The 22830-nt window shown below is 43.6% G+C and overlaps 1 protein-coding gene across 10 annotated transcripts in view; it reads right to left on the bottom strand.

The window, feature by feature from the left end:
• Positions 1-22830, bottom strand: part of tcerg1b (transcription elongation regulator 1b (CA150)) — a 119932-nt gene that overhangs the window by 10548 nt on the left and 86554 nt on the right. For all 10 annotated transcript variants that reach the window (XM_070878604.1, XM_070878596.1, XM_070878597.1 and 7 more), the window contains 5 exons: positions 22252-22318; positions 21700-21835; positions 16354-16443; positions 9138-9256; positions 6806-6956 (listed from right to left, as the gene is read on the bottom strand). In XM_070878604.1, the coding sequence (XP_070734705.1) occupies positions 6806-6956; positions 9138-9256; positions 16354-16443; positions 21700-21835; positions 22252-22318 (563 nt within the window). The remainder of the gene's footprint in view (positions 1-6805; positions 6957-9137; positions 9257-16353; positions 16444-21699; positions 21836-22251; positions 22319-22830) is intronic.

The raw sequence follows: 22830 nt of genomic DNA, 5'->3' as shown, positions 1-22830 counted from the left end.
AGGTGATCTTATTGAAACATACAAGATGAGGGGGCTCGACAAGGTGGATGCAGAGGATATTTCCACTCATAGGATAAACTAAAACTAGGGGACACAGTCTCAGAATAAGGGGCCGCCCATTTAAAACTGAGATGAGGAAGAATTTCTTCTCTGAGGGTTGTAAATCTGTGGAATTCTCTGCCCAGAGAGCTGTGGAGGCTGGGTCATTGAATATATTTAAGGTGGGGAGGGGGCGGGGAAGTGGAGCCGAGTCCATGATCAGATCAGCCATGATCTTATTAAATGGCGGAGCAGGCTCGAGGGGCCAGGTGGCCTATTCCTGCTCCTATTTCTTATGTTCCTGGAGCCACTGAACACACTTGCAGCATCAATTTGGGTAGTGGGGTGCTGCACACCATTCACTGCTGCTCTGGGATCCAGAGTTGCTGTGTGCAGTGCAGTGAAGCTGGGCCAATTGCTGCTCAGCTCAAGGTGGAGATGCTTCAGCTGACAGCCAGAGATTGACAGCTCACACCAGGACAGTATCAGACAGAACAGAGGGTCGGGCTACCAAGGGGCTCAAATCAGTGACTATCCAGTTTTGAGAGGCAGACACTGGGCCCTTAAGTAAAGCCTTCCAAGCCAATTTGAAATTAACGAAGTTTAACCAATTGTACATAAAATGTTCAATTCTGCACTTGGACCAAAACTAGTTTACTTATTGGACTAAAACAAGTTTTCCTATTGGACCCCACCATCAGACAATCCACCTCCCCAAAAAATGGGCCAGGGCAATATAATTTAGCAATTTGAGCATCATTTTAAAGTTAGATACCAATACAGTAAATTTAGGTAACAAGTGTGTACAATATGGCTGAAATTTATCACAAAATAAAAAAAAAAAACAGAAATATCTCTACAAGTATTTTATATAAATTGACAACTGCTAGAAACTGAATTTTTTAAAACCAGGATATAAATATGAAAAATAAACATTTAAAACCAATCTATGCTTTAAATACTATGAACATTGCAGCTAATGTTAAAGTAATAGGGCTTTAAATGCAAGATTAAATTGATACACACCAACTTTAATGCAGTCTATATGGTTGGGGGTTATATAAAACTACCAGCTGAAGTAATCACTTATCAGTGCTTTAAATTAAGCGTATAATCAGTATACGGATGTGTGAAGCTTGCTGAGTCTCTAAGTATGGTTAAATTGTCAACCGAATCAGTGCTTCCCCGCCCCCCCTCCCCCCCATTGAATGTGAACAACTTAATGCTAAAGAATTCTAACATATTAAAGCAAATTTCCGTCTTTAATCAGGAACTCATTCCAAAAAGAACTAAACAAAGGCTTCACAGTAAGGTGCAAGTGGAACAGAACTAGACTATCACACTTACTGCATGATTTGGATCTCACTGGTAGCACAATTCCCACCACTTCCCCATGCCAAGATTTAAGGTTGTTCCAAAATCACACTTTAGAACCAAAGTTGTTATTATACATTATAAATAATAGCAACTGGCAAGCTCAGCTGGTGTTACACCACCCAATGCGAACTTGCATAATGTCGCTTCCTCAGTGAAATTTACAGGGAGGGAATGTTGGTGCCAGTGAAGGGAACATTGTTCAACACCCAGAAATCCCATGGTCAGGTGCTCACTGCATGCAGTCACCAAGTCCCAGCAAGATGCCTCTCAACAAGGCTGGCAATTTAGTGGCAAACTCCGGGCCATCTTATGTTGTGCATTTCCACCCATCAGATCCTTAGCAAATTAATATCAGGAGCAGAGTTTATCTCAAGTTAAAAGGAGCACTAGGCAGGACCGGAACCAATGCCCTAGGGGAAGTGTTTGCTAGTGCTGTTCGGGAGGAGTTAAACTAATATGGCAGGGGGATGGGAACCTATGCAGGGAGACAGAAGCAAAAGCTAGAAAGGGGAATAGTAAAAGTGGAGGACAGAGAAACCCAAGGCAAAAAACAAAAAGGGCCACTTTACAGCAAAATTCTAAAGGGTCAAAGTGTGTTAAAAAGACAAGCCTGAAGGCTCTGTGCCTCAATGCGAGGAGTATTCAGAATAAGGTGGATGAATTAACTGCGCAGATAGCAGTTAACGGATACGATGTGATTAGCATCACGGAGACATGGCTCCAGGGTGACCAAGGCTGGGAACTCAACATCCAGGGGTATTCAACATTTAGGAAGGACAGACAGAAAGGAAAAGGAGGCGGGGTGGCGTTGCTGGTTAAAGAGGAAATGAATGCAATTGTAAGAAAGGACATTAGCTTGGATGAGGTGGAATCAGTATGGGTGGAGCTACAGAATACCAAAGGGCAGAAAATGCTAGTGGGAGTTGTGTACAGGCCACCAAATAGTAGTCGTGAGGTTGGGGACAGCATCAAACAAGAAATAAGGGATGTGTGCAATAAAGGTACAGCAGTAATCATGGGTGACTTTAATCTACATATTGATTGGGCTAACCTAACTGGTAGCAATGCGGTAGGTGGATTTCCTGGAGTGTATTAGGGATAGTTTTCTAGACCAATATGTCGAGGAACCAACCAGAGAGCTGCCCATCCTAGACTGGATGATGTGTAATGAGAAGGGACTAATTAGCAATCTTGTTATGCGAGGCCCCTTGGGGAAGAGTGACCATAATATGGTAGAATTCCTTATTAAGATGGAGAGTGACAAAGTTAATTCAGAAACGAGAGTCCTGAACTTAAGGAAAGGTAACTTTGATGGTATGAGGCGCAAATTAGCTAGATTAGACTGGAAAATGATACTTAAAGGGTTGAAGGTGGATAGGCAATGGCAAACCTTTAAAGATCATATGGACGAACTTCAGCAATTGTACATCCCTGTCTGGAGTAAAAATAAAAAATGGGGAAGGTGGCTCAACCGTGGCTAACAAAGGAAATTAAGGAGAGTATTAATTCCAAAGAAGAGGCATACAAATTGGCTAGAAAAAGCAGCAAACCGGAGGACTGGGAGAATTTTAGAATTCAGCAGAGGAGGACCAAGGGTTTAACTAAGAGGGGGGAAATAGAGTATGAGAGGAAGCTTGCCGGAAACATAAAAACTGATTGCAAAAGCTTCTATAGATATGTGAAGAGAAAAAGATTAGTGAAGACAAACGTAGGTCCCTTGCAGTCGGATTCGGGTGAATTTATAATGGGAACAAAGAAATGACAGACCAATTAAACACGTTCTTTGGTTCTGCCTTCACAAAGGAAGACACAAATAACCTTCCGGATGTACTAGGGGACAGAGGGTCTAGTGAGGAGGAACTGAAGGATATCCTTATTAGGCGGGAAATTGTGTTCGGGAAATTGACGGGATTGAAGGCCGATAAATCCCCAGGGCCTGATAGTCTACATCCCAGAGTACTTAAGGAAGTGGCCCTAGAAATAGTGGATGCATTGGTGATAATTTTCCAACAGTCTATTGACTCTGGATCAGTTCCTATGGACTGGAGGGTTGCTAATGTAACACCACTTTTTAAAACAGGGAGAGAGAAAACGGGTAATTATAGACCGGTTAGCCTGACATCGGTGGTGGGGAAAATGTTGGAATCAATCATTAAGGATGAAATAGCAGTGCATTTGGAGAGCAGTGACAGGATCAGTCCAAGTCAGCATAGATTTATGAAAGGGAAATCATGCTTGACAAATCTTCTGGAATTTTTTGAGGATGTAACTAGTAGAGTGGACAAGGGAGAACCAGTGGATGTGGTGTATTTGGACTTTCAAAAGGCTTGTGACAAGGTCCCACACAGGAGATTGGTGTACAAAATCAAAGCACATGGTATTGGGGGTAATGAACTAACGTGGATAGAGAACTGGTTGGCAAACAGGAAGCAGAGAGTCGGGATAAACGGGACTTTTCAGAATGGCAGGCAGTGACTAGTGGAGTGCCGCAGGGCTCAGTGCTGGGACCCCAGCTCTTTACAATATATATTAAGATTTAAATGATGGAATTGAGTGTAATATCTCCAAGTTTGCAGATGACACTAAACTGGGCGGCGGTGAGCTGTGAGGAGGACACTAAGAGGCTGCAGGGTGACTTGGACAGGTTAGGCGAGTGGGCAAATACATGGCAGATGCAGTATAATGTGGATAAATGTGAGGTTATCCACTTTGGGGGCAAAAACACGAAGGCAGAATATTATCTGAATGGCGGCAGATTAGGAAAAGGGGAGGTGCAGCGAGACCTGGGTGTCATGGTTCATCAGTCATTGAAAGTTGGCATGCAGGTACAGCAGGCGGTGAAGGCGGCAAATGGTATGTTGGCCTTCATAGCAAGATATTTGCGTATAGGAGCAGGGAAGTCTAGCTGCAGTTGTACAGGGCCGTGGTGAGGCCCCACCTGGAATAGTGTGTTCAGTTTTGGTCTCCTAATCTGAGGAAGGACGTTCTTGCTATTGAGGGAGTGCAGTGCAGGTTCACCAGACTGATTCCAGGGATGGCTGGACTGACATATGAGGAGAGACTGGATCAACTGGGCCTTTATACACTGGAGTTTAGAAGGATGAGAGGGGATCTCATAGAAACATATAAGATTCTGACTGGACTGGACAGGCTAGATGCGAGAAGAATGTTCCCGAACCAGGGGACACACACAGTCTTAGGATAAGGGGCAGGCCGTTTAGGACTGAGATGAGGAGAAACTTCTTCACTCAAGAGTTGTTAACCTGTGGAATTCCCTGCCGCAGAGAGTTGTTGATGCCAGTTTATTGAATATATTCAAGAGGGAGTTAGATATGGTCCTTATGGCTAAAGGGATCAAGGGGTATGGCGAGAAAGCAGGAAAGGGGTACTGAAGGAATGATCAGCCACGATCTTATTGAATGGTGATGCAGGCTCAAAGAGCCGAATGGCCTACTCCTGCACCTATTTTCTATGTTTCTATGTTAACTAGTTATTAAAATTGCTGCTAAATCTACTATGCTTATTAAACATGTTGAAAATTGTGAACCCACCACCCTGCACTAAACAGTACCTGGGAAATTAGTAGACGTTGTCACATTCCTTTCTGCCCTGGTGAGGTAGCAGGAATACTACGCCACTTTTATTCTATACATTTTAAGTCTCCCCCACGACCACTTTTTGCAGTATGGCTCCATAGGCATTGGGTACCTGATCCAATTGGCCGTTCTGCGTGAGGGAGCCTAAGCAGTCCATGTTGCAGCCTATTTGACCACGGGGACATTATAGTCAATGCCCACATTTCTAGCAGGGTAGCAATCGGGAGTGGGTGGGAACAGTGACTGATATCCTCACCTTGCCACCCCAACCCAACTCAGGGCAATGCAGGAAATTGCAGCACCACTGGCACTACTGTTGTCCAAAATTAGCAAACTCAGCACAGACTGGGGACCACTTGGTTTCTGCAGCTAAGATACACACCACCTAATCTAACTAAGTTACCGAGGGAGCTACAAACTAATCTGTTTTACCAGTTACCATTTTTCAGTGCTTCAAGAGCAGAGTGGGCAACGGGGGCCGGGGGTGGCGTGCGGAATGAAGCACAGTGTAAACGAAAAGCATTTTTTTTAGTAATCCAAGAAACAAGCACCTACTTTATTGCAATGGTCAAAGGCACAGAGCAGACTGAGAAAGCTTCACAACATGCTCAGATATTATTACATATTGTAACTTGTTAAAGTGTAACGAGACTACTTACAAGTAAAAACACAAGTATAAATACCTTTACTTTACAAGAGTTAGCAATAGAACAAAAAGTAATGGTTGAACACGATCTGGCTCTATCCAGATCTACTTTTTTTTTTTGATTGTTTTGTCTTAACACATTTCTGGGCACAACTCTCACTTCACAAGGAAAAGAACTAAAAAAATGTAAAGTACCAGAGCTGCGGGAGGCTAAAGTCACCACACAGAAACACCAATTCTTTCCTCACTAGGGATTCCCATAATACTTTGCTTGTCAGTGATTGACAGCTGTCAGACTGAACTGATTGATAGGCCGCACAGCACAAAACTGTAAAGACTATTCTCTTGTTATGAAACAGAATACATAAAATGGTTACAAAAGGGCTTTAGAAAACATTAAAGTGCAAAAGATCAACAAGTTACAATTTTTAAGAAAACAGATTTTAAAAATAAGCATGCAATTTTCAAACAAAAACATTTACAAGTAAAAAAATCTTTACTGTACAATTGCAGTCAAATTTAAATTAGGCAATAATATTTACTATTTTCAAAACCATTTAACATATTACCCTCTGAAAAGCATAATCATTACAAGCAGCTTCAGTCAAGACTTCTAAAAAAAGAATATAAAAAATGTTAACGTTCATATGATCGTTGTTTATATAATCTATGGACAAAATTTACATGAATAGCAGTTATTTAACATTCTCCTGTTTGCAAATGTCAAAAATGATTAGGCTTCAGTGGCTGAAACAATCTCATTCGCACGGCACACAGGGACTTTTGGGAAGGCTGCAGTGCGTTGCTATCGTAATGTTATTGATGCCACCTCCCTACCAGGCTGCTTCCCAGTGGAAACCACATCCCCCCGGGCACTTGAGACTACAGCTGCACGACATTTAAAACTCATTAATTTTTAATACATGACCTTTATTTTTGATATACACTGATTTACACTTTAGATTTTGTTTCCTCAAAAGATAAAACTGCTGCCAGGAAACCCAACAAAGATAAAAGTGTACTCGGAAATATATAAACACTCATTAAAAAGGTAGACTTAGGTTAGCATGGTTTCTGCTGGGAGAGTCTGGCGTCCCTTACATTCGCACTCCCACCAGTCACACCACTGGAACTACAACCACCTTACCTTCTCTGTCCGGCTCTTCGAATCTTCTTTCTCTCTCTTCCTCACGCTGGTAATGAACTCAATAAACATGCCTTCCCGATCCTTCATTTTTTCAATAGCTTTGAATCTGGAGTCTTTGCCAAATTTGGCAGCAAAGTCACTGAATGTGGATCTAAGAATCAAAAATTTGCAATGTAAAGGATTAAGAAACTATGATTTCGAATGGGCATTTTGTATATATACCAACTAAAGTAGGGAATTTGGCCAATCAAACCTGCTCAGTCATGGAAGCTTCATCCTAACTACTCACTGCTTTTGCTCCACATCCCTTAATGCCCTTACTTCCAAAGTATTCGAAATATCTCAATTGACATTGCACCTACAACCTTCTGGAGCAGTGTGTTCTTAACTCTTGAGTGAAGGTTTTTCCGAATTCTCTTTTAACCAGCTACGCTCAAATTCAAATATTATGTTCCCTTGCATTTGATAAGGCTCCTGTCAGGTGCCTTGGGACATTTTAGGCGCTATATAAATGTGCGTTGTTACTGTTGCTCCACAATAAAGCTTTTTTATTGTCTAGGCTGGCACAATATCCTCCAGGTTACATTCTGCAATTTTATTTACCCTTTTTAACGTGCAAGAAGGCCACACACTCAAACAGTTTTTATTTTACTATTGATCTGCCCCTCTCAAAGTGTTGACTCTTGTTGGGATACTGCTCCATATGTGTCAGATGCCCTTTAGAAACTCACCCACGTTGCTATCCTTGGCTTGTAAGCCGAGACGGAGAGTGACAACAATGGAAGCACAATGGCGACTGATTTGATGGACTGCCAGTCCTCACATATGCCCATTTTGCAGCGGGGCAAACTGAAGATGAAGTGCTCAGGGACTAGAACCCTGGTCCATTTACCCCTCCTCGCTCCAGGGCACTGAAGCCAATAGCATCATCATAAATTCTTCCTTGGGTGCGATCAGGATAAACTGGGAAATGGAACCCGTGATCCTTTGGTCAAGAGGGTGGGGGGGCCTCATCCCACTACACCGTCGGGGAGCCACACCACTTCTTTAAACATTAGCACCGATTCTCTTACCCATATCTATTTTTTTTTTCCACACATAGACTTCACACAATTTAATTAACACCAATTCATGAGCTAATATTATGCTAATCCTTTTGGAGGCATCAATCCATTCTGAATGAAATTTCATCCAACTTAATCTCAAATTCCAATTATGTCCCATCTTATCGCTGAAAAGGTTATTTACTAAGGGCTATTATAATTCAAAACACTTTTTCAATTTCACAACACATTCCTGCTATATGAAGCAAGCTGAAGATATTCTCCATGGAAGGCTGTGGTTACCTATCAAAAGGTTATGGGATTTAATAGAATGCCAGAGTACTTGTAAACCAAGGCCTCGATTCCACGAATACAAATGCATTTCATTTCTGACGCTGCCTTTTATGCTACCACTGACACCTGGATATAAGTTTAGAAGCTAAAGGAGAAAGGAAAGTTCAGGGCAAGAACTTTCTGTTCAAAGTACTCTGTGAAAATATTGTGAGCATATTATAAAGGGGTATAGAAAATGCTCAATTCCTTGCCTGATGACCACTTTGTGGCACCTTCACCCCAGAGCTGCCATCAGTGATAAACTGTCTGCATTTTAAGGAAATTAATTCATTCAATAGCAGGCAGAACTTTGTAAGAGTAGGGGAGCTGTTCCAGAGCCACCTGACCAGAGAAAGTTTTCTGCCCAGTGAGTAGGCAGTAGTGATCAGCGAGAGAGAGAGACAGAGAGAGAGAAAGAGTGTGCATCCACTGGTCAGCTTCCAGGTCACTCCAAAGTTCAGGCCCCATAATTAACGAACTGAATCATTCAGCACACAGGTGAAGCCCCTCCCAATCACAGATGTCGCCGAACCTGCTTTGGATAGAAAAAGGTGAAATGGCAGGTATGAAATTCAACATTATTTGGGCCACACACCAAGAGTCCATCTGATGAAGGAAAGCAGTTAATCGAATTCAGTGAACATCTGAGTGACAGAGGTGTCACAGAACGGTGATCGAAGTTTGGTTAAGTATGGCGAAACCAATCCTCCCTCCAGCCCAAAAAAAAAAATTAGAGACGATACAACAGTATAAAGTTCACTTTAAAAAGTAAACTAAATTTTCACAATGGGCATTTTTTCCCCCGGAGTCCTTAATGTTCCGCAGCAATAACCAAATAAGATAACCTCTGAAAACTGATTTTATGTTACAACTCAGGCATGTCACTTTAAAGAAGGCAATGAGACATTAGCACTTGGCTAAGAATTTGCACTGAACTAGAATTCAGTATCATTTACCTGGGGTTTAACTTTGCATCCTCCAATAATTTTTTGAAGTCCTCCTTCGATTGTTGCAGCTTGTTTTTCTTCTCTTTTCGCTCTTCTTCAGCTCTAGTTTTCACGTACTGGTCAAAAACCTGTTGGGTCACAGTTCCATGCAAATTTAACATGCAATTTTTAAAATTGCAAATTAAAACAATGTATGACATCAATGATATTTATCCCCGCGATCTTCCCCACCGCCCCCCGCCAATGATGCATTAAACTAGCACCTAGTCCTCTTCAATGTTGCTCTAACCTGGCAACTGTGAACTAATGCAAGAATGGGATAGTCACTTCCTTCCTGTTCCCATGGATTGTGAACTCCGTACCTTCAGAATAAATTAAACTTGTACGCCAAAAGTGAGCAGGCTTTAAGTATACTTCCAGGAGCACAAGGGAATTCTGAAGCTATCATCTTTCTATAAATAGTTGTTATTTTGTAAAGTAATATCAACACTTGGAAATGGAATATTTCCATTTTGGACAGTCAGTGTCAACATCAAATACAACAACGTGCATTTATACAAGCGCCTTCAACTTTACGGAGATATTAGAACATGTTTGGTCAAAGCAATAGATTTTAAGGAGTGTGTTAAAGAAGGAGAAAGGTGTAGAGGAAAGAAGGTTTAGGGAGGCAATGCACCCCTACTACAGAAGCACACATCGCCCAGATCAACTACGTGCCTCTGAGCAAGAGCGTAGTTTTCTGCACACCCACAAGGAACAAATGCCCAAACTAGGACTGCTAGTCTGCAGAGACAGCAGACTTTCATCTGGTCTGAATTTTAAACTCAGGTCCCAGAGCTGAAAGCCCTGCATCTAATCACACTTGTTAAAGGATATTCTTAGAGAAAGCAGAAATTTTGAATTACAAAGATATCCAGACAGTTCAATTCCATTCTATGGGCCCAAGTTTCAAGCCACGCCTAGAACGGCGCAGTCCCGACCTGGACGCCCGTTTTTCACGCCACAAAGTGCGCCGAAAAAAACCCTCCAGACTCTCCACCTCCCTGCAGGTCCTCTGGCCCTCGGCGCAGCGCAGCAGGAGCTGTAGGGGGCGGAGCCAGGTCCCTGCGCCGAAAATAGTGCCGGGACCTCTGCACATGCGCGCTACAGTGGGCACGCAAGTGCAGTAGCTCCAGGCGCCCGAAACTGTGTGGGAGGGGCCGAAGCACGCAGCCCCTAGCCCTGGCCAAATGGCCTCACTCGGGCTGCGTGAATAAGGCCCTCCCCGCCCCTGGACTGGATCCGACCTGACCTCCCTCTCTCCCCCCGACCCGAACCGACCGCCCTCTCTCCCCCCGACCCGAACCGACCTCCCTCCCACCACCCCCCCGACCCGACCCAACGCCACCTACCTGTAAATCTGGTGCTGGGTACGGGCCCTGCCAGAAGTCTCGGGCCCGGCCCGTTCAGCCTCCCTCCCCCTTCTCCTACCCCCCCACCCCCAATCTCCTCCCCCCACCCACTCCAATCGCCTCCCCCCACCCCCAATCTCCTTTCCCCCCTTCTCCCCTTTATCCCCCCCCTCCCTTTCTCCCCATCCCACCCCCTTCTCCCCTCCCCCATCCCATCCCTCCCCCCCCTTCTCCCCTCCCCCATCCCACCCCCTTCTCCCCTCCCCCATCCCACCCCCTTCTCCCCTCCCCCATCCCAGCCCTCCCCCCCCCTTCTCCCTCCCTCTCTCTTCTCTTCTCCCCTCCCACCCTCCTCTCCCCCCCCTCCCTCTTCTCTCTCCTCCCCCCTTCCCTCCCTCCCTCTTCTCTCTCCTCCCCCCCTCCCTCCCTCTTCTCGCCCCCTCCCTCCCTCTTCTCGCCCCCTCCCTCCCTCTTTTCCCCCTCCCTCCCTCTTCTCCCCCCCTCCCCCTCCCTTCCTCCCCCTCTCCCCCCCCCCTCCTCCCTCCCTCTTCTCTCTCCCCTCCCCCCCTCTTCTCCACTCTCCCCTCCCCCCCTCTTCTCCACTCTCCCCTCCCCCCCTCTTCTCCACTCTCCCCCCCTCCCTCTTCTCCCCCTCCCTCCCTCTTCTCCCCCCCTCCCTCCCTCTCTCTTCTCCCCCCTCCCTCCCTCTCTCTTCTCCCCCCTCCCTCCCTCTCTCTTCTCCCCCCTCCCTCCCTCTCTCTTCTCCCCCCTCCCTCCCTCTCTCTTCTCCCCCCTCCCTCCCTCTCTCTTCTCCCCCCTCCCTCCCTCTCTCTTCTCCCCCCTCCCTCCCTCTCTCTTCTCCCCCCTCCCTCCCTCTCTCTTCTCCCCCCTCCCTCCCTCTCTCTTCTCCCCCCTCCCTCCCTCTCTCTTCTCCCCCCTCCCTCCCTCTCTCTTCTCCCCCCCTCCCTCCCTCTCTCTTCTCCCCCCCTCCCTCCCTCTCTCTTCTCCCCCCCTCCCTCCCTCTCTCTTCTCCCCCCCTCCCTCCCTCTCTCTTCTCCCCCCCTCCCTCCCTCTCTCTTCTCCCCCCCTCCCTCCCTCTCTCTTCTCCCTCCCTCCCTCTCTCTCTCTTCTCCCCCCCTCCCTCCCTCTCTCTTCTCCCTCCCTCCCTCTCTCTTCCTTCTCCCTCCCTCCCTCTCTCTCTCTTCTCCCCCCCTCCCTCTTCTCCCTCCCTCCCTCTTCTCCCCCCCCCCCTCACTCCCCCTTCTCCCTCCCCCCCCCCCCCCTCACTCCCCCTTCCCTCCCCCTCGCTGTCAGAAACACAGACACTGACAGACAGGGAATGAGAGACACACAGACAGACAGAGAGATAGAGACACTGACAGAGACACACTGAGGGGGGCATCCCAGCACGCTGTTGGAGGGCTCCCAGTGCTGCAGTCGGTAAGTAGAAAATGTTTTATTTATTGATTAAAAAAAAAATTATTTCTTATTAATTTTTTTTGATTGATTTATTGGTTGATTTATTGATGTATTTATCATTTATTATTGATGATGGCTCTTTATTTGTAAAACTGAAGTGTTTAATGTTTGTAAACTTCCCTTTAAACATCCCCCCCACCCCACCATTCCCTATGCCTGATTTGTAACCTACGCCTGATTTTCTAAAGTGTTGACAAGCTTTTTTCGAGCGTACAAAAATCTTCACTTACTCTATTCTAAGTTAGTTTGGAGTAAGTTTTCACTCACGAAACTTTGAAAACAGGCGTAAGTGGCCGGACACGCCCCCTTTTGAAAAGAAAAATTCTGTTCCAAAGTTAAACTGTTCTAACTGACTAGAACTGGAGCAAACTAAATGACGAGAATTCCGATTTCTAAGATACTCCGTTCTACACCAGTTGCTCCTAAAAATCAGGAGCAAATCATGTGGAAACTTGGGGCCTATAAATCTATATTTATTAAACAACTGTTCGAAACAAAAAGAACAGCTGCTCATAAAGTGCTCACAGTAACACAGATATTTAGGTTGCCTGCACTGTGTTAGTGACCATTTGTGCCCCATGTTCCGAACCTGAACAAATACTAAACATTTTTTGTAATTATTTTTTTTAATAAAGGTGTCATCTGTGCCGTGCACTGTAGGTATCACTTTGTTTTATCAATTGCTTCACCACATTAAAAAATCTATTATTACTCCCAGATTCCTTTCTATCTTCATTCAATTCTGTTCATTGTACACGTTTGCCACACATTTTATGGGTCTGTATGATTCTATGTGCAGCATTACCCATTTAACTAATTACTGATAGCACCGTTCATTGTACACATTTGACAAATGGCAGCTCACATGCCTCATTTATGCGACAACTTAGTGCTGCAATCTGGAATCAGCAACAGAATCTGTATGACTGGATTATATCAGTGAATATTTCCACTGCTATTTCAAGTTAAACTGTTAATCATGGACACAGACCCTCTTTCATGCCAGCTGCATGTTTGACATGTAGAACTTGGGACAGATGGGAAAGGGAAATGGCAGGTGACTGGGAAGGATTGGGGGGAAAGTTTCCAAGGCTATCATCAATAAATCTGTGTTTATCCCTGCACAAGTTTTACTACAGCTGGACCTGACTTTAATGCTGAACTTGTGACTTGGACAATCTATAGTGTCAATTAAAGCCAGGATCTGAACGGAGTCTGATTTTCTGCTTGCCATTCTCGAGCAAGGCTTCAGACACCTTGCGCATCTGATTTAACTGTTCAAAGTATTTAGTCTCAAAATAATGAAAACAGATCATTATTATGCTAGAATTGGATTCAATACCCTTGGCTAGGGAAGAGAGAAAAAAATCTACTCCATGTAGTAACGCCAAGATAGCTGCTGAATATGACAGTGCGAGTCAAATAGCCTGACACTCGTCGTCTATAGTTGGCCCTAGTTGAGGTGTTAGAGGGTTGCCGACAACGTTCGCGCTAAGCTGCTCGGCAGGTCCAGCGCAGGCCGCTCATCGGCTTTTACATGGAAGAAAACGCTTATATGCGAAAATTTGAATGGGCAGCGCAGCCAGTTAAAGGGACCGCACACAATTTTTCTCTATTTTAAATTATAATTTGCTTTTCTATTTTTTTCTGCCAAAGTGGATAACCTCACAGTTTCTCACATTATACTCCATCTGCCAAATTTTTGCCCACTCACTCAGCCTGTCTATATCCCTTTGCAGATTTTTTGTGTCCTCCTCACAATTTGCTTTCCCACCCATCTTTGTATCATCAGCAAACTTGGTTACATTACACTTGGTCCCTTCAAAAAAAAAAGAGGGGGGAAATTCGTTGCCAGTACTTGCGGAACTGAACCACACCAAGATTTAGTTTTTTTTAAAAAAAAAAAGGAAATGGGGTGAAAGATTGTTTGGAGAAAGCAAATTAGCCAGGGTAGCATTGAGGAAAAGTTCATAGAGTGTATCCGGGATAGTTTCCTTGAACAGTACATTGCGGAACCAACCAGGGAGCAGGGGATCTTAGATCTGGTACTGTGTAATGAGACAGGATTAATAAATGATCTCGTAGTAAAGGATCCTCTAGGAATGAATGACCATAACATGGTTGAAATTTAAATTCAGTTGGAGGGTGAGAAAGTTGGTTCTCAAACTAGTGTCGTAAGCTTAAATAATCGAGACTACAAAGGTATGAGGGCAGAGTTGGCTAAAGTGGACTGGGAAAATAGATTAAAGTATGGGACGGTTGATGAGCAGTGGCAGAGGACTAAGGAAATAAGGGATGGTATCAAATTGAAAACAAGGGCACACAATGTGGCCAAGACTAGTGAGAGGCCAGAGGATTGGGAAACTTTTAAAAGCCAGCAAAGAACAACTAAAAAAATGATAAAAGGGAAGATAGATGATGAAAGTAAACTTGCATGAAATATAAAAACAGATAGTAAGAGTTTCTACAGGTACATAAAAAGGAAGACTGGCTAAAGTAAATGTTAGTCCCCTAGAGGATGAGACTGGGGAATTAATAAAGAGAACAGCGAAATGGCAGAGACATAGAACAAATATTTTGTATTGGTAGAAGACACTAAAACATCCAATAGTGGGTAATCAAGGGGCTATTGGGACGGAGGAACTTAATACAATCACTAATTAGTAGTACTCGGTAAAATAATGGGACTAAAGGCAGACAAGTCCCCTGATAGTTTACATCCTAGGGTCTTAAAAGTGGCTGCAGAGATAGTAGATGCACTGGTTGTAATCTATCAAAATTCCATGGGTTCTGGGGTGGTACCAGCGGATTGGAAAACCGCAAATGTAACGCTCCTATTTAAAAAAGGAGGCAGACAAAAAGCAGGAAACTATAGACCAGTTAGCCTAACATCTGCTGTTGGAAAAATGCTGGAGTCCATTATTATGGAAGCAGTAGGGGGACATTTGGAAAAGCATGATTCAATCAAGCAGAGTCAGCATAGTTTTATGAAAGGGAAATCATTTTTGACAAATTTGCTGGAGGATGTAACGAGCAGGGTGGATAAGGAGAAACCAATGGATGTGGTGTATTTCGATTTCCAGAAGGCATTTGGTAAGGTGCCACATAAAAAGTTACTGCACAAAATAAAAGTTCACGGGGTTGGGGGTAATATATTAGCATGGATAGAGGATTGGCTAACTAACAGAAAGTCGAGACAAATGAGTCATTTTCCGGTTGGCAAAGTTACTAGTGGGGTGCCACAGGGATCAGTGCTGGGTCCTCAAATATTTACAATCTAAATTAATGACTTGGATAAAGGGACCGAGTGTAATGTAGCCAAGTTTGCTGATGATACAAAGATGGGTGGGAAAGCAAATTGTGAGGAGGACACAAAAAATTTGCAAATGGAAATAGACAGGCTGAGCGAGTGGGCAAAAATTTGGCAGATGGAGTATAATGTGGGAAAATGTGAGGTTACCCACTTTGGCAGAAAAAAATAGAAAAGCAAATTATAATTTAAAATGGAGAAAAATTGCAAAGTGCTGCAATACAGAGGGACCTGGGGGTCCTTGTGCATGAAACACAAAAAGTTAGTATGCAGGTACAGCAAGTAATCAGGAAAGCAAATGGAATGTTGGTCTTTATTGCAAGGGGATAGAGTATAAAAGCAGAGAAGTCCTGCTACAACTGTACAAGGTACTGGTGAGTCCACACCTAGAGTACTGTGTACAGTGTTGGTCTACGTATTTAAGGAAGGATCTACTTGCATTGGAGGCTGTTCAGAGAAGGTTCACTCGGTTGATTCCGGAGATGAGGGGGTTGACTTATGAGGATAGGTTGAGCCTATACACATTGGAGTTCAGAAGAATGAGAGGTGGTCTTATTGAAACTTATAAGATAATAAGGGGGCTCGACAAGATGATGCAGAGAGGATATTTCCACTCATAGGGGAAACTAAAACTAGGGGACATTGTCTTAGACTAAGGAGCCACCCATTTAAAACTGAGACGAGGAGGAATTTCTTCTATCAGAGGGCTGTAAATCTATGGAATTCTCTGCCCCAGAGAGCTGTGAAGGTTGGGTCATTGAATATATTTAAGGTGGAGATACAGATTTTTGAGCGATAAGTGAATAAAGGGTTATGGGGAGTGGGCAGGGAAGTGGAGCCGAGTCCATGATCAGATCAGCCATGATCTTATTAAATGGCAGAGCAGGCTCGAGGGGTCAAATGGCCTAATCTCTGCTCCTATTTCTTATGTTCTTATGAAATGCAGCAAAACAATACACTTACAAAAATTACCAACATGTCGCTGGATATGTTTCTGTCCCAGCCCCGCCACCCCCAACAATGCAGCTCATAGTCCTGCTGTTACCTGTTTTCTTTCCTTTGGATTCAGGAGGAGATATCTGGGATCAAAAACAATCTTATGGAGTTCCTTCTCCCAAGTGGAGAATGCAGAGACCTAAAGGAGAAGAGAGAAACAAAAAGCAACTGAGCTGAATTCATCCGAAACAATTCAGGGCCGGAGACCAGCAGAGAGGAAGTCACGTTAAACGGGACCGAAATGCTAGAGAAATCAAAAGCTCCCCTGCACTTCTACTGATGTATAAAATCTATGACTAAAAGAAAGCAGACAAAACCAAGCTTCTCTGATGTCCTAAGTTTATAAAGTGAAGGAGCCTCCAGGTGAAGCACCAACCACCATGTTCCAAGTTTAATTTCTGGTCTGCATTATTGATTTTAATCACAATGGCAACTGAAGCACTTCCCTTACCCACTGCAACCCCAGGTTGAGGTGGGGAAAAAAAAAAACAAGTAATGGTTCCTGCTCCTTATCCAGTGACCCCTGCTGAAAAATATCTTTAAGTGGAAGTTCGCAGAACAGGATTGGAGTGCCAGTGATGCACTTCACGGTTAAATAGCCTGGCAACGCTCACCATAAAGGCTCACATGAATGACCTATCAGAAGGTTGCCAGTGCCTGTTGGACTGTATCGCAGCTTTCAGGCAGTAGTCAAGGCTTTCAGCAGAGAAGGAAAGGGAGTGGAGGTTGGATAGGTTTTTTCTTTTCTTGAAATGATCAAACCAAACAGAATGCATCCTAAGATCAATCCAATCATCTCCACAATTTCACCCTAAATATCTGCAGCTCCCATCTCTATTAGGAACGACAAGCAACAGTGGGATGCTGACAATTTTCCCACTAATTGGCCTCGAATTCTACTGAACAATTAAGATATCAGTCAACGAGTCTCTCATTAAAAGATCTACCACCGGGTGACATTTAAAATGACTGCAGCGGGGGCTCCCACAGAGGCAAATCCTTGAAGTTTAATCTTTTGATTTCAAGTTTTGTTAGCTTTTTTTATGCCACAGTGCATAAATAAAAGAAATCCTTTGGACAAGGAAGTGCCTGAAGTTCAAGTCATACTATGAAACCAGTAAGTGCAAGATGTTGGGAAAATAATGAAAGATGCTGGGAGGGAGGAATTAATAGGTTAGAAAGGAATCTGCCATTAGGTGTATAACCCAGGAAACAGGAGTAAAATAAATCGCTTATACTGGGTTACTGCCATCCATAAAAATCACAACACTTTTATACTACTATTTTTTTTATAAACAAGTACGTAAAACTATTTAATTTTTAAAATGAGTATATTGTACTCTTAACCCACCACAGAACGTTGGCTCCCTAATGACCTCGTGTTAAAGGTATTGCTCTGATGTTGCAGTGAGACGGGAGAGTCCACGCTTTAGTCAGTTACACAGCATGACGTCTCAGGGGCCATATGCAAAGTTTATTGCATCTCAAATTGCAATTACCAACAGATCTTGATGTTAAATTCTCATCCACAAGGAGGCAACAGCATTACAAAAATAGCCTTTGCCAAACCTCCAAGATCACAAAATTCAAACAGGATAAACCAGAAAATATGAAACGAACATGAGGACCGAATTGCCTGGGCTTCAAAAGGTTGTCTTGGCAGCGCTCAGGGGTTGCAATTGGCTGTCGGACCATAGGTTGAACACCTTTGCACTAATACCAGGTTCAGTCCCATGCTATGCATTGATCTGATGGAGGCAACATTTGGATTGCTAAAATTGGCTTCTGCACGCCTAGGCGAGGGAGTGAAAAATATCTGCCAGGGTCCCTGCTCCCCATTGCTATCCAGTGATTCCCACTGCCAAGCTGGGTGAACACAGGATTAGGATCAGCTGTGATGCCATAAACAGATTGTTAGCACTCACTGTCGGCTCACATATTAATAACTTGGGTGAGGTATTGAAAGGCTGCTGGCATCCATGTGACCACAGTCCAACTGTATGGGGGGGTAGGGAGAGGGAAGGGGAGAGAGAGAGAGAGAGAGAGAGAGAGAGAGAGAGAGAGAGAGAGAGAAAAAGAACGGTGGAAAAATAAAAATTACCTACCAGGTAGGATCATCTTTCTTCAAATGACATACACCCTCCACAGTGCAGATGAGTAGCTTATCTGATTAGGGAAACCACATGCTGAGTATGGCCATGAAAATGTCATCACGACATTGCAGATAGATGGTGCAACATACAGTCTTCTACTTTCACTTGTATAAGTTCCAAGATCTGTGCCACTTTACCTGTATGTTTTGACTTGCAGCTAAGCTGAAGTTAATCACCGAGCACTTACTCCTCCTGCAAGACTTGGGGGAACAGATGGGTGGGATTGTAGTGTGTGTATGGTGGGCACGTAATGTTTGAAGGAAAGTAAACACCTCTTCATTCCACATCCTCCACACACCAAGGGAGCATAACGAGAACAACTCGCATTTATATGGTGCCTTTAACTTTAAAAAAAAACACCTCAAGGCGCTTTACAGAGGAAGAAAGGTATGGACTCAGGAGCCTTTGTGGGGAGTTCAGAAATCTAAAATACAAATGTGGGATGAGGAACTCATGAAAAGATCATAAAACCAGATGTCCGGACCAATCTGCCAAAAGCACACGCTTCAGTGAAATATATATAAATACGTAAAGCAAATGTAGGAGGACTGCTCCATGTGTGCAATGCATATGCTACCAAATTGGGCCCGATTAAGACACACAAGCAGCAGCTATGGAACGGTTCGAATGACCCTTACACAGACCATCACCTTATCTGCAGGATTCAGGTCACATCTAGCCTCCCATTCGCCGAGCGTGCTTTACCACCCGCATCTGCCTTGAGTCAGTCCACCATAAGAACTGAATGAGTGTCACAATTACTCTGAGCCATGCAAAACCTTACGGCTCCACAAGTATCCAAATGGTGGAAACAATGGGACCAATTTTGCCCCCACGCTTAGAACGGCGCACCTCCGTGAGGTGCGGTGACTTTTTAAAACAAAAACCGCGCCCAAAACTTACCTAGGTATTCTCCCCGCTCCTCAGGACGTCTTTGGCCTCGGCGTAGCGAACCACATCCAGGGGGGGGGCAGAGCAGAGTCCTGATGCTGAAAACAGTGCCAGGACCTCCGCACATGCGTACGCATGTGCAGTAGCTCCTCGCTCCTGAATCTCCGCAGGCTGTGTGGGAGGGGCAGAAGCACGCCTCCCCTAGCCCTGGCCGAATGGGCTTCCCGCCGCGACCTGCGAGGGAACAGTGCCTGATGTAAAAGATCAGATTTACAAGCTGGCAAAGAAGGGCATGATCCCATCGCAGATTGGTGTGATCTTAAGGCATTCCCATGGTGTTGCCCAAGTGCGTTTTGTTACTGGGAACAAGATCCTCAGGATACTGAAGTCCAAGGGGCAGGCTCCAGACGATCTGTAGCCATTTGATCAAGAGGGTACTTCCACTTCCCCCGCCCCACCCCCCTCCTCTCCCCCCACCCCCTTCACCGTTGCCACGTTGAGCCTAGCCTCCCGGTGTGTGTTTTACTGCCCCTAGCCCTGGCTGAATGGGCTCCCTCATCGGCGCCCACTGCCTTCCCTTCACATAAAAGGTAGGATTTCTATTTTTTTTTATTTGTGATTGCTTATTACTTTGGTCTTGGTGCTTTAGAGTCCTTCTATTTTTTATTTGTTAATTAATTGCTTATTACTTTTTGTGCTTTGTAAGCCTTGGTGTAGGTCCTCTCAGCTTCCTCGTATTTTTTGTTATTGAATGCTTATTTTTGTGCTTTGTTTAGTGCTTGGTGCTTTAAATGTACTGCTTTGTTTAGTGCTTAGTGCTTTAAATGTACTTATGCTTCTTTAATGTTGTTGTGAAGGTGTTTCGTGCTTTGGAAAATCCTCTAACTTCCCTCCCCCACCCCCATCTCTGGCTACCTGCGCTGATTTCTTAAATCTCCGCAAGGTTTTTCTGAGCGTACAAAAGTGGCCTAGGTTAGTTTGGAGAAACTTTTCGCTGGCTAAACTTGCTTAAATGGCCAAAACAGGCGTAAGTGGCTGGTAACGCCTCCTTTTGAAAAAAACTGAACTAAAAAGAAACTGAACTAACTCACTTAAACTGGAGCAAACTAAATGGGGAGAATTGCGATTTTTAAGATACTCCAAAAAAAAAACTAGTTGCTCCAATACTTGGGCCCATAGGTTTAGTTCTAATTTGTGTGGCAGTGCATAAATCTGGAGGATAATTTCCTGACCCGAATAGAATTGGAAAACGACATTGGGTAAAAAGTCTGTTGCCTCCTAAGGTATGCCTTTTAAGAAAGCCAAATCCAATATAGGTAATCTACAATCGGGGCTGACAGTTCATTAACTCAGAAGTGAAAGGAATGCATTTTTTTGCTGAAGGAATAAACTCAATCATAAAGACTTAAACAATATTTAATTGCACCAACGTAAATTAGGGTGAAGGCCCAAATAGGAATAATGTACAAATAGTTTTCATAAAGTGGGATACCAAGTCACTCCTAACAATTCAACACAAACAGGGCATGAAAGATTCAAACAGCCACTCTATGTACCTGAATAGAATCAGGTTTAAACCAAGGTTCAAAAGATGCGGCAGATAGCTCAGAATATGTGGGTTATCACATCAGGCAGAACCCGACAACGAGATGGAAGTCTCCTCTACTTAGTACTGTGAGGATTTTAAGCAAAATAAGTTTACCCAGTCTCGGTCCAATTTCTGGTAGGCCCAAGTCCACAATAACCATAACCAGTAATCTCACTCAGATATTGCAAGGTATGGTTGGTGAGAGAAGCAGGAACATTTTTTTAGTTAGTGTTCTGTGACTTGGCTAATGTGCATTGTTGGGAGACAGTAGAGAGCGCTTTACTCTGAACATTAACAGCAATTGACGTGAATGCACAATGTGCTTCAAAGGGGACGGTGCACCTATTTGCCACACCAACATCCCTCAGTGGGATTAGCGAAAATATTATTGCACACCTCCACCCTGCCCACAAATAAATATCATGATGCAGAAACAGCTACAAATATCAACTCTGAAATTATCTCAATTCATTTGAAATAATCTAACTTTCTGGATGTTCTTACATTAGAAAACTAGGTTTATGCAACTTGGAGCACAGATTTCACCCAACACCTCGTAGGTATGCAACTCAAAACATAACAATGGAGGAACAACAGATCAGATTTCACTGCTAACCAAATAGAAATGGCTCATCAATTCACCTTTGGACAAGAATCTAATCACTGACCATAGCAATCAAAAGGGTACTTTTGTCACTATAAATCTTAAATATCCTTATTTTCCAAGTCTTGTACAAAAGAGACAACCCACATTAGTCCTTACCCCTCTCTCGAGCAGCATATCTCGAAACTGTTTCATGCGAGACTCCAGTGGAACTATTGCCCTCTCCCGGGCTGCTTTGATCTCGGCTTCCATAGCTGCCTCCTTCTCAGACTCTGGATCTTTGGGATCATCCTTCCTGCAATAGTTTTAAATATCAAAAAAAGAGACAAACTTCAACAGGACACATCAATTTTTGCTCTTGCTATTTACAGCAGTTCAACAGTTATAAAACATAGGCATGTACGGGACCAGAGAAAGCTACTGCCATCTACCCAGCGCTCACATGTGAAGAATGGCCATTCGGGCGAGGTACTGGAGGGCAGCTGGCACTCAAAGAGCTATACCCTAGCCTGAGCTAGTGCTTTCAGGAAGGAACACGACTGGAGTTATCTTATGTAGGACTGTTTAAAATTATATGTAGATATATTCAAACAATCAACTGCTTTTAATACATTATACACTAACTATATAAATAAAGTGAGAAACAGTATATCGTCCGATGACTTCCTACACAAGGAATATAGCTGAATTTTCAGCCTTTATGCTACTCACTTTCGCTTCTTTGCTTTAATTGGTTCATCATCATATTCATCATCCAGAGGCTCAGTTTCCTCTTTCACTAAATAAAAATGAAAATGTTTCAAATTGAAAATCAAGAGACAACTTGTCTGTTCCATTTATATAAGTTTGATTTGTTCAAAATTAAATCAAAAGGTTAATTGCAGTTAAACTATCAAGTCCTTGCATAAAGCAATTTATGTTAAACTTAGTGAATTCATACCTTTAACAATTGCCACTGCTTAGAGAAGCCGGTGTTTTAATTTAAATTGATGTGAATTTGTGCCTTTACATGAGTGTACATGTTCATGAAAGGGAATAAATCGCCAATGGGAGAGTCAGAACTTACTAATTTGTAATAAAAACTGTTATGTTTAGGTATTTAAAGTTCACTAATCACTTCAAATCAAAAATTTACTTCACTCATTCAAGACTGGCAAGCAGTGACCAATTAACAACACTGGTTAACCAGAGCCACAAAAAACAGTCACTAAGTTCTTCAGAGGGCACTCACCACCATTTTAGAATATTTGATATTTAATTAAAAAACCCATACAAAAGTTATTGAAGCTC

This window comes from Pristiophorus japonicus, chromosome 4, assembly GCF_044704955.1.
Source record: "Pristiophorus japonicus isolate sPriJap1 chromosome 4, sPriJap1.hap1, whole genome shotgun sequence".
Classification (NCBI taxonomy): Eukaryota; Metazoa; Chordata; class Chondrichthyes; family Pristiophoridae; genus Pristiophorus; species Pristiophorus japonicus.
The sequence above is the reverse complement of the archived record's forward strand: the minus strand, read 5'-3'. Positions and strand labels throughout refer to the sequence as shown.